The sequence below is a fragment of the Theobroma umbraticum genome, unplaced genomic scaffold (genome assembly GCF_002168275.2).
Source record: "Theobroma umbraticum cultivar Fairchild unplaced genomic scaffold, ASM216827v3 scaffold_4.1, whole genome shotgun sequence".
NCBI classification, from domain to species: domain Eukaryota; kingdom Viridiplantae; phylum Streptophyta; class Magnoliopsida; order Malvales; family Malvaceae; genus Theobroma; species Theobroma umbraticum.
In genome coordinates this window covers 513092-526934 of record NW_018397258.1, presented here as the reverse complement: position 1 = coordinate 526934, position 13843 = coordinate 513092, and the positions used below count along the sequence as shown (strand labels likewise).

The 13843-nt window shown below is 36.8% G+C and overlaps 3 protein-coding genes across 4 annotated transcripts; 2 read left to right on the top strand and 1 right to left on the bottom strand.

Annotated features, from left to right (window-relative positions):
• Nucleotides 1–1167: 1167 nt before the first annotated feature.
• On the bottom strand, nt 1168–1892 carry GLYI8 (Lactoylglutathione lyase / glyoxalase I family protein). Its single transcript, XM_089783030.1, is given in 3 exon segments — nt 1168–1529; nt 1625–1690; nt 1692–1892. Coding segments are annotated over 3 exon segments (537 nt in total). The 3' UTR covers nt 1168–1259.
• A 2466-nt stretch (nt 1893–4358) lies between these two features.
• Nucleotides 4359–7701, top strand: LOC110414559 (S-adenosyl-L-methionine-dependent methyltransferases superfamily protein). 2 transcript variants are annotated; one of them, XM_021425830.1, is made up of 9 exons: nt 4558–4697; nt 4836–5086; nt 5205–5318; nt 5479–5547; nt 5673–5692; nt 5777–5829; nt 6024–6054; nt 6157–6238; nt 7138–7701. In XM_021425830.1, exons 3-9 carry the CDS (start codon nt 5207–5209, stop codon nt 7338–7340), a joined length of 570 nt encoding a protein of 189 aa, XP_021281505.1. In that variant the 5' UTR covers nt 4558–4697; nt 4836–5086; nt 5205–5206; the 3' UTR covers nt 7341–7701. The 2 variants fall into 2 exon arrangements, with proteins under 2 accessions (XP_021281504.1, XP_021281505.1); XM_021425829.2 differs by lacking the exon at nt 4836–5086 and having other exon boundaries at nt 4359–4697.
• Nucleotides 7702–8861: 1160 nt separating this feature from the next.
• On the top strand, nt 8862–13131 carry AGL15 (AGAMOUS-like 15). Its single transcript, XM_021425828.1, has 8 exons — nt 8862–9173; nt 10531–10609; nt 11007–11071; nt 11172–11271; nt 11382–11423; nt 11908–11949; nt 12038–12210; nt 12736–13131. Exons 1-8 carry the CDS (start codon nt 8992–8994, stop codon nt 12818–12820), a joined length of 768 nt encoding a protein of 255 aa, XP_021281503.1. The 5' UTR covers nt 8862–8991; the 3' UTR covers nt 12821–13131.
• The last annotated feature ends 712 nt before the right edge of the window (nt 13132–13843 follow it).

Below are 13843 nucleotides of genomic sequence, written 5' to 3'. Positions count from 1 at the left end.
GTAGTCACGCAGGTGATATGTTTCAGTAAATAAAGACTTTGGGTTTCTGTCAGCACGTCGAATCAGGATATGACAAGTGTGATGCCACGGGTTTCAAGTTTTAACCTTCGACTAAGTAAGTAAAAAGACTAAAAGGGCCTCCGTTTGTGAACTTAAACGCATATTGACTTATTGACTTTCTTAATTTGGGTAATCACAGGTGGTTTGGGCCGAGAAACTGGGCCCAAAAGCAACCATATTTAAAGTCCTAAAAAAATAAAACGCACATTGTATTCGTTCATATTTGAAATATTTTATATTAATTCAGATATTAAATTTAATATTCATATTAAAAATATTTAATTAAATTTTAAACATATTTATCTAGTTAAAAATGATGTGAACACTTGTTAAAAATACAATCTGATTTCGATAATAATGAAATTTAATTATTTTTATATATTTTATTAATCTAAATTAAATTAAAAACTTCAAAATAATTTTATGTTTAGATAATTTATAAATTAAAACAAACTAATTATCATACAAAAATTAAAATATATATTAAAACCATCATTATCTATAATCGAGTTCAAACAATTATATTTCAAGGTTATTATTTCTATTTGGACGACCTAATTTAAGATCATACTTATCTATAAGGTTAATTACTACTAATGTATAAAATACTTTAACTTTAATCAGATCATTTAAGATTGAACCCATTTATAAGATACTTAACCCTATTTAAAAACGTAATACCTTAATCTTACTTAAATTAATTATACCTAAATCCAATTTAAATGAATCGAATAGTATTGGACTAAATGCATGTCCTACTCAAACCCGTTTATAAAATATATATCAATCATACTTAAACGATTAAACAGCTTAACATAACTAAACACTAGAATAGTATTGAATTGAATAATATCCCGATCAAATTAAGCTCGTTTATAAGATATATTAATCATACTTGAACAAAAATATAATTAAATACATCTTAATCTTACTTAAACGACTTGAATAGGGTAATACAATTAATTACTTACTATATAACTATAAATCAGGCTCAAAGAAAAGATTTCTCTCTTCCTACTAGTTTTTCTTTTACATGTAATTTGATTTTTCTTGAGAGTAATTCAAGTAAATGCAGTAATAGAAAAGGGAAAAAAAATGAAGTATCTTATGAAAACCATGAAGGTGAAGGCATAGAGCTCCAGAATACAAATCAGTAGCCTAACTCTGCTGCAATTAATCTGGTACATGTTTGCATTTCCCTACTTGGGATTTGCTTCACTATCATCATCAACATCAGTGTCCAAGTCCAGCGCCAGGTTGTGGTGATTAGATGGGAGCTTTATCTTGCCCACTGAACCTGCAGTAACACGCTTAAGATCCTCACAGTTGCATATTTTTACCATGAATCCGTCTGGGTCGTTGAAGAAGAGCTGGGCGATCTTAGTACGGCTTTCATCCTCCATCGTCCTCTTGATGTACTACGTGTTGAACTCTTTCGACCTTCGATCCATTTCTTCCACGGCTTCACACTGCACCCCGTGGTAACAAAAAGTATGAAGCAATTTAGCATAATTAACATGGAAAGAACAAGGGGTTTTGAATGTGTGATTCAAGCTGATCAAACCTGGAAAGAAATATGGTTATCCTTGGGATCCAAATGGTCGGCGTCGGAAGGCAACCTGTCCTCATCCTTGGGACTGCACCAGTTGAATCCCTACGCCATAATTGAATACCCATGCGCCGTCGAAATCTAAAGCTGGCGGTCTTTCGACTAACACAAAACCTAGAACCTTGGTGTAGAAATCAATGGAGTGCTTAACGTCTCTGCATAGCCTGGACACATGGTTTAGAGCAATGAGAGGAGTTGGACTCACTTCTGTTCTTTCTTCCATTCTCGTTTTGTCAAACAGCACTCCTCCTCCGTTCTCTTCCTTGTTGGCTGTGTGAGGACAGTAACTTCCACGTTGAAATGGCTCGTGGCAAACGTTGGGTACTGATGCCAACACCTGGTGAGAAGAATTTCCTGAAATCTGTACGTGTTGGGTCGCTGACGGTAACGCCTGGCGACAAATGCAAATTCCTGAAGGCTAGCCGTCGCGGTCAAGGGCGTGCGCGGTCGATTTTATCGGTTCAGTTCGGTTTTGATCAAAAACCGATCAAAAATATTACAATAAACTGATTGAACCAATATAATGTAATGTCGGTTTCGATCGGTTACAATAATCGACAGTGGCGATCGGTTGGGCGGTCCCAACCGATCGTCGCACAGTCCTAAGAGAGGGAAATTTCGTTAGGTCAGTGGACTCGGGTGTGGGGAGGGGGGAATCATGTCGAGACTCGTGGGAGGGGGGGGAATTTTGTGTCGGCGAACTAGGGGGGGGGGGGGGCGGGAATCAGGTCCGGACTCGTGGGGGGTGGAATTAGGTCGAGACTCGCTGGAGGGAAGGGGAATTTTTAAGTCGGTGGACTCGGTGGGCAGGGGGGAGAGAATCAGGTCGGGACTCGGGAAGGGTGGAATCAGGTCGGACTCGCTGGAGGGGAGGAGAATTCGTTAGGTCGGCGGACTCGGGTGGGGGGGGAGAATCAGATCGAGACTCGGGAGGGGGAAAGTAGTGAGGTCGCGGGGCAGGCCCATGGGTAATTTGTCTTTAAAAAAATTTTTGATTTTTCGATCGGTTTGGGAGAAAAAGAGTCCCTCCGCACGACCGATCGATCAGCCGATGAGGTCGATTGGAACAACCGACGGTTACAAAAACAACCGCGTTGTAACCAGTCAGCATTACAATAACCGACAATGATAGTTGGTTGGGCGGTCCCAATCGACCGTCGCACAATCCTAGCCATGGGAGTGGACTCTGCTAGCGGTGCGATGTCAGACAGGCAGCTTCATATAAGCCCAACATAAAATACGACTAACATTTGTCCGTTAATAGAATGAGCCTTTGGCCCAATGGGCTTCGTCTATCTTTTAGCAACATAGGATGTACTTTGTTGAGTAAGAATGTAATCGAATATCTTTTATTCGGAACTTATGACTGTTCAATACGATTATATAAAAATTATATATCATTTATGTGATTTGAAAAGAATTAGGATAGAAATTTTAGTATCTATTTTGACTTTTGGGTAGAATACAAGTATTATCTTTTAGATTCTTGATATTTGAACCCAACTATATATTAAAAATATAATTCTTTTATTATACTTTTCATTAATGATTAAATTATTAATAAATTAAATATTTTAAATATGAAAATTTAATTACTTTCAGGTTCAACTTCAAGTTACTTAATTGAGTATGAATGAATAGATTACAAATTTTTGACTTGATTAATTAAGAAATTAATGAGATCGAGTATCTAATATGTATAATTTATAATATTAGGGTATGAGTATGAATAACATTTTTGAATGTCATCCGGGTGATTTTAAGTGTCACAAGTTCTTATTTTTAAGACAAAACAATCTATATTAGATGACCCTCCATCTACAAAATCATCTACTCTAGCACAAGGGATTAAAGCAATATCATCACCACCATGGCGACCACCACCTACTTTTACCCACTTTGTGTGAGCAGCAAAAAAACTCCGTACATGGAGGATTTTGCACTGGTAGGTTAAGAATGTCTTCCACTTTAGGAATCTTAATAAAATAATAAAAAACAAAAGAAACAAATAAAAGCTAGACTCTAACAAATGAAAGGCAAAATTTTCATTGTTTATAAAGACATATATGATAAATGCTGTAAAATCATTATTTATATACTCAAACCCAAGATATTTTTTTATTATATGTGACATTTAACCTCATCAAATTAGACAATACTCTTATTTCGATGACTCTTTATCTATAAAAAAAGACTTGTACATTAATTTAAATCTACTTCAACTTTTATATTTTTTGTAGAGATCTACGTAAAAAATTTAAATATATTATAATATCATCTATCATAAATTTATATTTTTAATTTAAAAGATATATTTGATATTGATAAATAAATAGTGAAAAATGTATGCTTATATATCATAGTTAACCTGTCTCTTAATGATGGGATCCGTGACAATAGGGCTGGTTACTTGCAATTACTGGTACCCTTTCAAGTAGCATTTTTAAAACGGACTTAGAATAGAAGGAAAAGAAACCGCGACTGCACTTGCAGGGTGGTAACTTTTACTTCAAAAGAGGAAAGTGGAAGTCATGGTCAACACTGTAACTGACGTTAGTTGAATGTACAACCAACAACGGTTTTGATCCTGTCTGTACACCAAGCACAGATCATGCTCCGGACATAAGGCCCCCCCGTTATCGCAAACCTAACGACTCCTTGTCCCCTTTGGTCCCACCACCAACCCCTCCAAACACGCCCACCCACACGCTCGGAGCCACCCAACCCAAAAGGCTTGCCTCTTCTCGCTTCCCACCATCCCGTTTCCTTCACCAAACCCCCTCCCAACAGTGGTTACCCAAAAAAGAAAGGAAAATATTAAAGGAGGTGGGGAAGAAGAAGATGTACCGGGATGTTTCGAGCTGCAACACGTACAACTATGGCGACGCCTTGTACTGGGACGCCCGTTACGTTCAGGAAGCTGGAGGTGCCTTTGACTGGTACCAGCGTTACTCTTCTCTTCGCCCTTTTGTTCGTAACTACGTTCCTACCTCCTCTCGTGTCCTCATGGTCGGCTGTGGAAATGCCCGTAAATTCTCCCTACTCCTTGCTTCCTTTGTTTTATTACTCTTTGGTTTTCCTAAACCCTTTTTTTATTATTACTATCTTAATATGTTTAGTGTTTTCTGATTGAGTGAAGTGCATATGTTTTGTTTGTTGAACAAAGTGTGGAGAAGGATGAAGGATGAAGGAATTGGATTTGATGAATGTGCGTTGTTTAGGCATGATGGGTTTGGAAGTTCAAATCTAGGGTTTTTGTTGTCTCTCTTTGCTTGCTGATTAAGCGTGGGAAAAAATGTTGGAAAAGAAAATTGAGTTTCATGGAAGGTTGATTGTCTAGTGATGAGGATGTTAATCGTTCTACTCTGGGGTTTTGTCTTCCTTTGCCCCTGTTGTTCTGTTTGCTAGCTGACAATGGTAAATTGCTGTAAAATAAACGTTTCAAACATAGTTAATACCAGTAAAGAAAGTTTTTTTCGCCTATGTTTGCTTCTGTTTGAGGATTTATTTAGAAAAAATTGGTTTTACCCTGTAGTTATGTCAGAGGACATGGTCAAGGATGGATATGAAGACATTATGAACATTGACATTTCCTCAGTGGCTATTGAGATGATGAGAAGGAAATACGAGTACATTCCTCAGCTGAAATGTATCCTTTTAACTATGATGGAATCTTCAATTTTGTTCGAGGAAAGCAATTCCCTGCCTTTATTTTTTGCTTTTATGATTCTTGTTTGTTCCATTTCCGTTTTTCTCCCCTTAAAGTAACTATATCTGTTTTTTGTGGTTTTCTTGATGAACCTAAATAGATATGCAAATGGATGTTAGGGATATGAGTTTTTTCCAGGATGAATCTTTTGACAGTGTCATTGACAAAGGTATGGCACCACCCATGTTTTCAATACTTTGTCGAAAGTTGCTGACTTCCTGCTTCAAAGGTTGATGGAAACTTTTTTTTGTTGTTGCTGAATCTGTCCTCATGAGCTGCTGAAATTCGATTTAGGAACTCTTGATTCTTTGATGGTATGATGCGTATTCACATGCTTCCATTGTCTCTTTTGTTCATTTTATGAAAACTAAAGAATTCTTCTTTGATATGATTTTTAGTGTGGCACGGACGCCCCAATAAGTGCTTCTCGGATGCTGGGTGAAGTCAGCAGGTAGTAAACTTAATGGCATTTGTAACATGTGTATCCCTTATTTTTGTCATCTTCATTTCTTAGAATAGATTTATTTCTTGTACCTATTATCAATTATAGTCACTAGAGATGTAGTCTTGTGATAGAAGTTGCCTCAATTGTGCATGCATTCAATTGCAAAATTGCTAGCTTAATGCCTTTTATGTTCTTGCTAGGCTTCTCAAACCTGGAGGAATCTATACGTTGGTAACCATTTAGCCAAATCTGAAAACTCTGTTTTTTGCAATTTCCCCTTTTTCACTCTGAAACTTCAAAACCTGTGATGTGTTCTTATATTGCAATTACCAGATAACTTATGGTGATCCATCAGTGAGGGTGCCTCATTTGAGCCGGCCACTGTATAATTGGAATATTGTGTTGTACAACCTACGTAAGTTCAGTGTCTCCTTCTTTATCTGTTTAAGCACCTCTGTTTCTTTCTCACCATTTTGTTGTATGGAAGGTTATATGTGCTTTCAGATTGCTATTTTGTTTGGTTCAATAAATACTCTTGAATTTAAGTTGTGCGCATCTTTTAGTTGTTCCAAGTTCCCATTATTAATTAGATCAACTTCCTAAACACTGACTGTGTTAGTCTTGCATGGTTTTACCTGAATGGCATCTGCTTTCATTGAATATATACCATCAATTCCTGTACTGATTTTCTAGTTATTCATTAAGGAAGCCACAAGAGCATGTTAATAGCTCCAGAGTCCATTTTGTACTATCTTTACTTTATCTCCCCACCTTGTTTTTGGGGTGGAATTTGATTCTAGTCTTCCGCACTTTGCTTGGCTATTCTGATCAGGAGGAAATGCACCTCAGAGGATGATACTTGTTTAGTGACTTGATGGTGAAGAAACATACTGGCATTTGTCTTTCATTACTCTTCCCATGAATGCTACCTGTGATCTCTATTTTTTAGCCACTCTCAAGTGAGAGATCCTCCATAGAAGTTTATGTAGATAAGATGACCGCATAAAAACCATTTTATTATCCAAATCTGTGAGTAGATGTTCTTGCTATAAACTAATGCTGTGAATATGCACAATCCCTAACATGCATATGGGCAAACCCATGATGTGTTCTCCATTCATTTCCTTGCTTTCCGGTAACTGTGTTTCAAAGTTGTAGTAGCTGCACCTTTACTGGCCAATGTTTGTCTTCGTGCATGCATGTCTTTTTTAATAAATTCCTACTGTTGTATGTCCATTGGTCGCTGACAAGAAGGAACCATAGTTTCAGTATGATTTAAACTCTGTTTGTAATGCCTTTTTCATTTGTTTGCAGCCAGACCAGATTTTAAGAGGCCTGGAGGTTGTTCATCAACAAAGTCATACTTGGAGCCTATTCCTATCACCGAAAAGGGCTTACTTCCTGCAGACTTTGTTTTGGAAGATCCGGATTCTCACTTTATTTATGTATGCAAAAAGATGGATGACACAGAGCTAAGAAACATACCCAGCTATCCATTAACAGCAGAAATTTTATAGTGAATAAGTAACTTTGAAGTGCTGAGGTAGCATTTTACTCTGCTTTACAAGCCTTGACATCACGTTTTAATTTTTAAGCTTTTGTATAATTATCAGCACTTCCAGGAATTAGGACAGATCACTAGGCATGCTCTTGTGTGTAACGAAAACAAGAATTCCATTTTTTGTTGTTTGACATGTTAGGTCAGCTGCTGGGCCATAAAAAATTAAGAAACCAAGGAAGAAGATAAACCCCTTTGGAGGAATGCTAGTGACTAGTGACTTAGAAGTATGCCTGCCATGTTTTGTATCCTTTATTTGTAGAAAACCCAGAACTGCATTCTGTGCACTGATCTTAATACTCATAAACATACAGCTTTCTTTTCCCAAAGTCTACTCTTTTAATCTTCTTTTGTTCTCGCAGTTTCTTTGAGCAATCCTTCTTTTAAAAAAAGGGTAAGCATTTGATTCAATAATTAATGCATGGTGTTCTTATTCATTGAGTAGGGTTCTACTATGGTTGATCCCATGGGCTAAGCTAAAACCTTTTTCATATTTCATAAGCAAGCAATTCAATTTATAAGCTGTTAAAATGTTTTGATGGCTGTTAAAATTTCCTTTGTTCTAATCTTGGAGCACTGTAAACTTGGCAATAGAATCTTTTGCCACTCTTCCTTGCCAAGTAAAATATGCAGCAAAAGGGGAAAAAGCAGAGTAAAATTTGCAGACAGTGACCATTCTTCTCCAAATTTGGTCACAAGTTTTACCAAATGTCCCATATCTAGCTAGAATTACAAAGTATGGGAAAAGATTCTGAAATCTAAAGGTGCATTTATAGCAAAATCCTTTCCAGTAATACAATCTGCCGAAATCTCTAAACTTGGCAATTCCCTTGCCAAACGCGGCTATGAAAAAATACTAAATCTAGCACGCCAGAAAGGGGAATATCACCATCTTTTTTCCCAAAATTAGCAAGGCATTAGCAAATATAGCAACCAAGAGGCAAGAGCTACCAAATCTAGCAAATTAACCATAATAAAAAGAGAGGAAATTGCCTAAAATCGGTGCAAGGTGCAGAGCGGTCCCCTTCCAATTTTAGCAGTGCCATTCCCAACTCTAGCAATGCAGACCCTCTAAAATCTAGCAAAAAAAAACAAGGGAAAGAAAAAAACCAGCCCCATTACTGCAATAAATACCAGAGGAATATATACATCTGTAATGGAAGAAAGAGTGGTCCCTTGCTGAAACTTCCCACAACTGGGACCCACAAAGGAAAGAATAGAAACGAAAAGGTGGGGCCCAGAGATGGACCCCATGAGGCACCTAAACTCTCCAAATGTGGCAAAGGAATCATGCAAGCACACTCTAAATAGAATACACAGAGCCATGCAAACTTGCCGTTTCCAGTCTCTCAAAAACGCCTCCCTTTTTTGTCTTCCCAATCTCTAAATTTAGTAATCCTTTCTCTTTCCAATTCTTTTTCCAAATTAAGCTCTTTTCTCTTAATAAGCAAAGCAAAGTTTAAAAATCGATGGACAAAGTTGTTGGTTTTTTGTTATAAAGACTGAATTGGAAGAACCATTTTGCTTTTGTTTTCTGTTTTTCTGGGTTTTTGGGTGCCAAAAGAAAACGAGCTTGAGAAGAGAAGAAGAGCGGAGAGAGAAGAGAAAAAATGGGCAGGGGGAAAATAGAGATAAAGAGGATAGAGAATGCTAACAGCAGGCAAGTCACATTCTCCAAGAGGCGTGCTGGGTTGCTCAAGAAGGCTAAGGAACTCGCCATCCTCTGTGATGCTGAGGTTGCTGTCATCATTTTCTCCAATACTGGCAAGCTCTTTGAGTTTGCCAGCTCTGGGTATGCCCAACTTTTTTATTTTTTGAAAAAGTTTAAATTCTTTTGAATTCTTTTCATCATTGCATGAGCATTTTTTTTTCTTTTTGTTGATCCTATCTGAGAATTTACTGTTTATCTTCCTAGAAACTTTACTGGCTTTTTTCTCTTCTTTTTTTGTGTGTAAGGAGCTTGACTCTTTTTCTTTTTGCTTTTTGATCAGAGTGGTTGAGAGCAATATTTACTTTATTTTTGATGATCAGTATGGTCTTTTATCAGGGATCATCAGATTATGAACTTTAGTGGGATAAGGTGGTTTTGGGAATTTTTGTTTGCATTCTTGCATGTTTGTTTGGATTGTATCTGCTGATAGTTTTGACTTTTTGGTCTTTTCTGTCATTTTGTTATGAACTTCACCCCTGCTGGTCTTCCCCTTTCTCAAAATTGTTACATTACAGTTTCTCCTTTTAGCCCCCTATTTTCTTAAGAAAAAAAACGAGCTAAATTTGGTACATTTCAGTTAAATTCTATTGAGTTCATGGCAACCTGATCAGTTCTATTTTCTGGTTTTCCTCTTCTCAAGCAGGTCAAGCAACGGCAGGGAATTATGTCCTGCATGTGCTGACTGTCACACTACCAATGGGTAGTTTTTGTATACTTTTATGTAAAATGAAATCAACAATTGTCTTTCAAAAAAAAAAAATTTATTGAGTTCACTAGAGACTTTTTTAATAGAAAAAGTTTGACAAGTAAATGACTTTTGTGGAATTGTCTGTTACCTTTTTGTTTCTTAATAGTTGCATGTGATTTTGGATTCTACCTGTTCATGTGTATTCCACTTTTTGAGGCTTTCTGTTGGTAACTGTTACTATAAGGTTTTGTTTGGGTTTGCAATGATAGAATTGTTTTCAAACTCCCCAATTTTTATTTTCTTGCTTTTGTACCTACATCAAGTGAAGCTATATTGCTTTCATTTCACAAGTGAGTTTCTCATAAAAATTTCAACAGAAACTTGGCATCAATTGATGTCAAAATGATTGATTTCATTTTTTGGATGGTATTTTGATGTTTTTCCAAGCAACACGTTAGTCTATGTCAGTGTCTACCTGTTAGCCTTCAGTGGTCTTCAATTAGTGAGATAGCGGAGGCAGTCCGGCTGTAGGATTTGAGAGGTGCTTTGCTTTCTTTACGATAGTTTGTGTGTTGATTATGATCCTAGTCTATATAAAGGAAGTTTAAGGTAGAAACAGCTCTAGATTGCACAAAATGGAGCAATTATAGGTGATGACTATGTACAAAATGAAAGTTCAAACAGAAGGAAGATGGGCTCAATTTCTTTCTAGAAAAAGATATTGTCTTATTCATTTGTTGATTTGTGCAGCATGAAGAAAACACTTTCTAGATACGACAAGTGTTCTCAAGGTACTCCAGAGATTGCTTTGGTCGAACACAAAGCAGAGGTAATCTGCAATTTCTGCTTGTGTACTGAAATCGGGTTTTCCTTCTGTCTTGTGCAATGGCAGATAAGTTATTTCATTTCAGTTTGTTTTGCTGTCCTGCTTTCACTACATTATCTCATATCCTTCTTGCCTACAGCAACAACATATTTCAAATTCTTCATCTATATGTTGGCTTTATCATTTATGTTGTATCTCGAGATGATAGTTGGAACCTAATTTAGTTTGCATGGCATGTAGTTACTACAAGTCGAAACATAAGTTTACTTGTTGGTAAAACATATTGTTCCTTGACAAAATTTCTTTTCCAAATATGTTTCTGTTTAGTTTATTTTTCCTTGCAATAGTTGTATGCTGAAAGTATACACATTAATAATTTCAAGTATACACTTGTTTTCAGAAGCAAGACTCTAAGGAGGCAGATAATCTAAAGGATGAAATTGCAAAGCTACAAATGAAACAGTTGTATGTCCCCTTAATTATATGTTATGGTTTAATTATTACATTTTTTGCCAATACAGAGATATTGCTTTTACTTAAACTAATTATTTTTCTGATTTTATAGACAGCTGTTGGGGAAGGACTTGACCAGCCTGAGCTTGAAAGAGCTTCAGCTCCTGGAGCAGCAGCTTAATGAAGGGTTGTTATCTGTGAAGGAGAAGAAGGTTTATTACATTTTGTCCAAGTTCATCAGATCTATTGGGTTAATTAGGTTCTTGTTTCTACAAACAATTTGTTAATATAAGAGGCCTTAACAGAAATCATATCATTTCAGGAACAATTGCTCATGGAACAACTAGAGCAATCAAGAGTACAGGTATGTTGGATCCCTCTCTGCATTTCTTTGTTTTGTCCAAATACCAAATTCTTGAACAAAGAAGATGGACAGTACAGTTGTCTCCAATAATAAGATCATTTTGAAAATAAATAGGGATCTTGATCAGGACACACACTAGAATTGAGCATGGTTACACTTGCACGGTGGAGGTGAGGTCTCAGAGAACTTGCAACACATTGGTTATAAGCACTCGAAGTTACTCTTGAAAGTCAGAATAATAAGGCTAGTAATATGCAAAAAGGTGGGAAGGTTGGGAGGAAATTGGGAAATGGAAAAATTTATGGAAAGTCGTTTATTATGTGAAAAAATCACTACTTCGGAGTCACTAAAGGTTATTGTTTCCCATGCATCTTTCCTGTTATGTATGTATGTCAGAAGTGGATTAATTCTGTTCACATGATCCAAAAGAACAGAAAAAAAAAAACCTTTGACGAAGTTAATTCTTTTGAATTTCTGCTACCAGGAGCAGCGAGCTATGCTTGAGAACGAAACTTTACGCAGACAGGCATGTTACATGTTTCTTGATGAATCTGAAGTCATTCATTTTGTTTTGAGTCACTCATAACCTATTTTGTCTTTCTCCTTCAATGCAGGTTCAGGAGCTGCGAGGTTTCTTTCCATCAACTGCTCGCCCAGTTCAATCCTATCTTGAATGCTATGCTGTTGAAAGGAAGAATCCTCTCATGAACCATAGCATTCCCAGTCCAGATGTGACCTGCAATTGCACTGTTGAAAAGGGAGATTCAGACACTACCTTGTATTTGGGGTATGTATTTTCTTATGATTTGGGTAATTTTCCCTGGAAATGCCCCAACTTGACAAATTTTGTGCTGTTTAATCATTCATTTTTAGCAAGGATTGATCAAGGTCTTGTCTTGGTTGTGAACTTAGTTCTACAAACCTTTTCAAGGCCTCCAATCGCCCTTGTAAACGGCACAATTCTGATAAAAGAGGCACTGCTTCATTTGTGTCACTATTAGGTGATTTTCCCTTGTTGGCTTATCTCTGCTAGGATCCATGAATAATGATTTATTTTCATGAAAGAATTGACCAATTATTTACTCTGCCTGTCATCACCCTAATTCCACATTTTTCAAGGCCTGCAACTGGCATCAGAAATAGTTGAACTCTAACAATGAAGTCAATGCTTCATTGAATTCTTCTAGATAATTTGCAATTTGTTGCCCTTGCTAGCCAAAATGAAAAAAGAGTTGTTTCCCTTGTCATGCTATTGTAGTCAATCTTCTACCATTTTGTCAGGTCTGACTTATACACTCCCTTCTGTTATCAGGTTGCCAAGTGACTGTCACAAGAGAAAGAAACCTGAAAGAGAAACTCATTCCAATGACTCAGAAAGCCAATTGGGGCTGCTGTGATCCTTTTCTTCATGGTGTTCGCTCTGCCTTTTATATGGATTCCAGAACTGAGATATGGTACAGATGAGTCTAGTTTGGTAGTTATTAAAACACCAGTTGTCAAAATCAAAGAAGTCAGACATAGTGAAGCTATATATGGTTCTTTTCAGGAGGAAGACTAAGTTTTCAGGTTATGGATATAGTTTAGTCTGAGCAGTTATTGAAAAAAGAAAAGGTCAGGGATATTGCAAAATAGGCTTTCCTTTATTAAATTTTATTTCTTTTTATCTTGTATTCCATTGCAACTTTCTTTACCAATTGAATTAGTGATGTTTCCCTTCCTGTTTCATTTGGTGACTAAAAGAAAATTTTGTTTTTGGCATCTTCAATTTCCTTGGTAGTTGGTACCCTGCAACTTTAGCCAGTAAAAGTTGCTTTTCATGGGGTTTCAGAACCTCCTGAAAGTATTCATTACAAAACATCAATTCCTTCACTGGTCCAAGACCAGGGAACCTACCCTCTGTTCTTACAGAAAACAGAGATATGTATATGAAACAAAATACAATAATTTGAAACAGATAAGATGACTGTAATTCCATTTCAATTGTTACTTTTGAAGATACAAATACAGTAAAACAAGTCTTACAAATGTTGCAACATATATCTAACCAAAAAAATTTAAACAAGTTTCTTTATGTACATGAGAAATTGTGGGGATTGAAGCTATTGCTTGCGTTGGCAAACACCGTGGAGCAGTTCATTTCTGCCTGCCAAAACTTTCGAGAACAGGTCATCCACCTCCTTTTCCAAAGCTTCCAGCTGCTTCTCGAAAACACCCAACCTTCTCTCCAATTCCTTGGCTGCATCACTACTGCTTTCCCCGGAGGCGATGGCTGATACTAGGGAAGCTGCATCATTATTCAGGTCCTTAACCTCTCTCAATACCTCACCTTTCTCCACTATAACTTCAGAAACGATTGAATCTACACTGTTTAACAAAGAGCTGTTGAACCTGGCAATCAATTGTTTGATCTCCAAGAATGG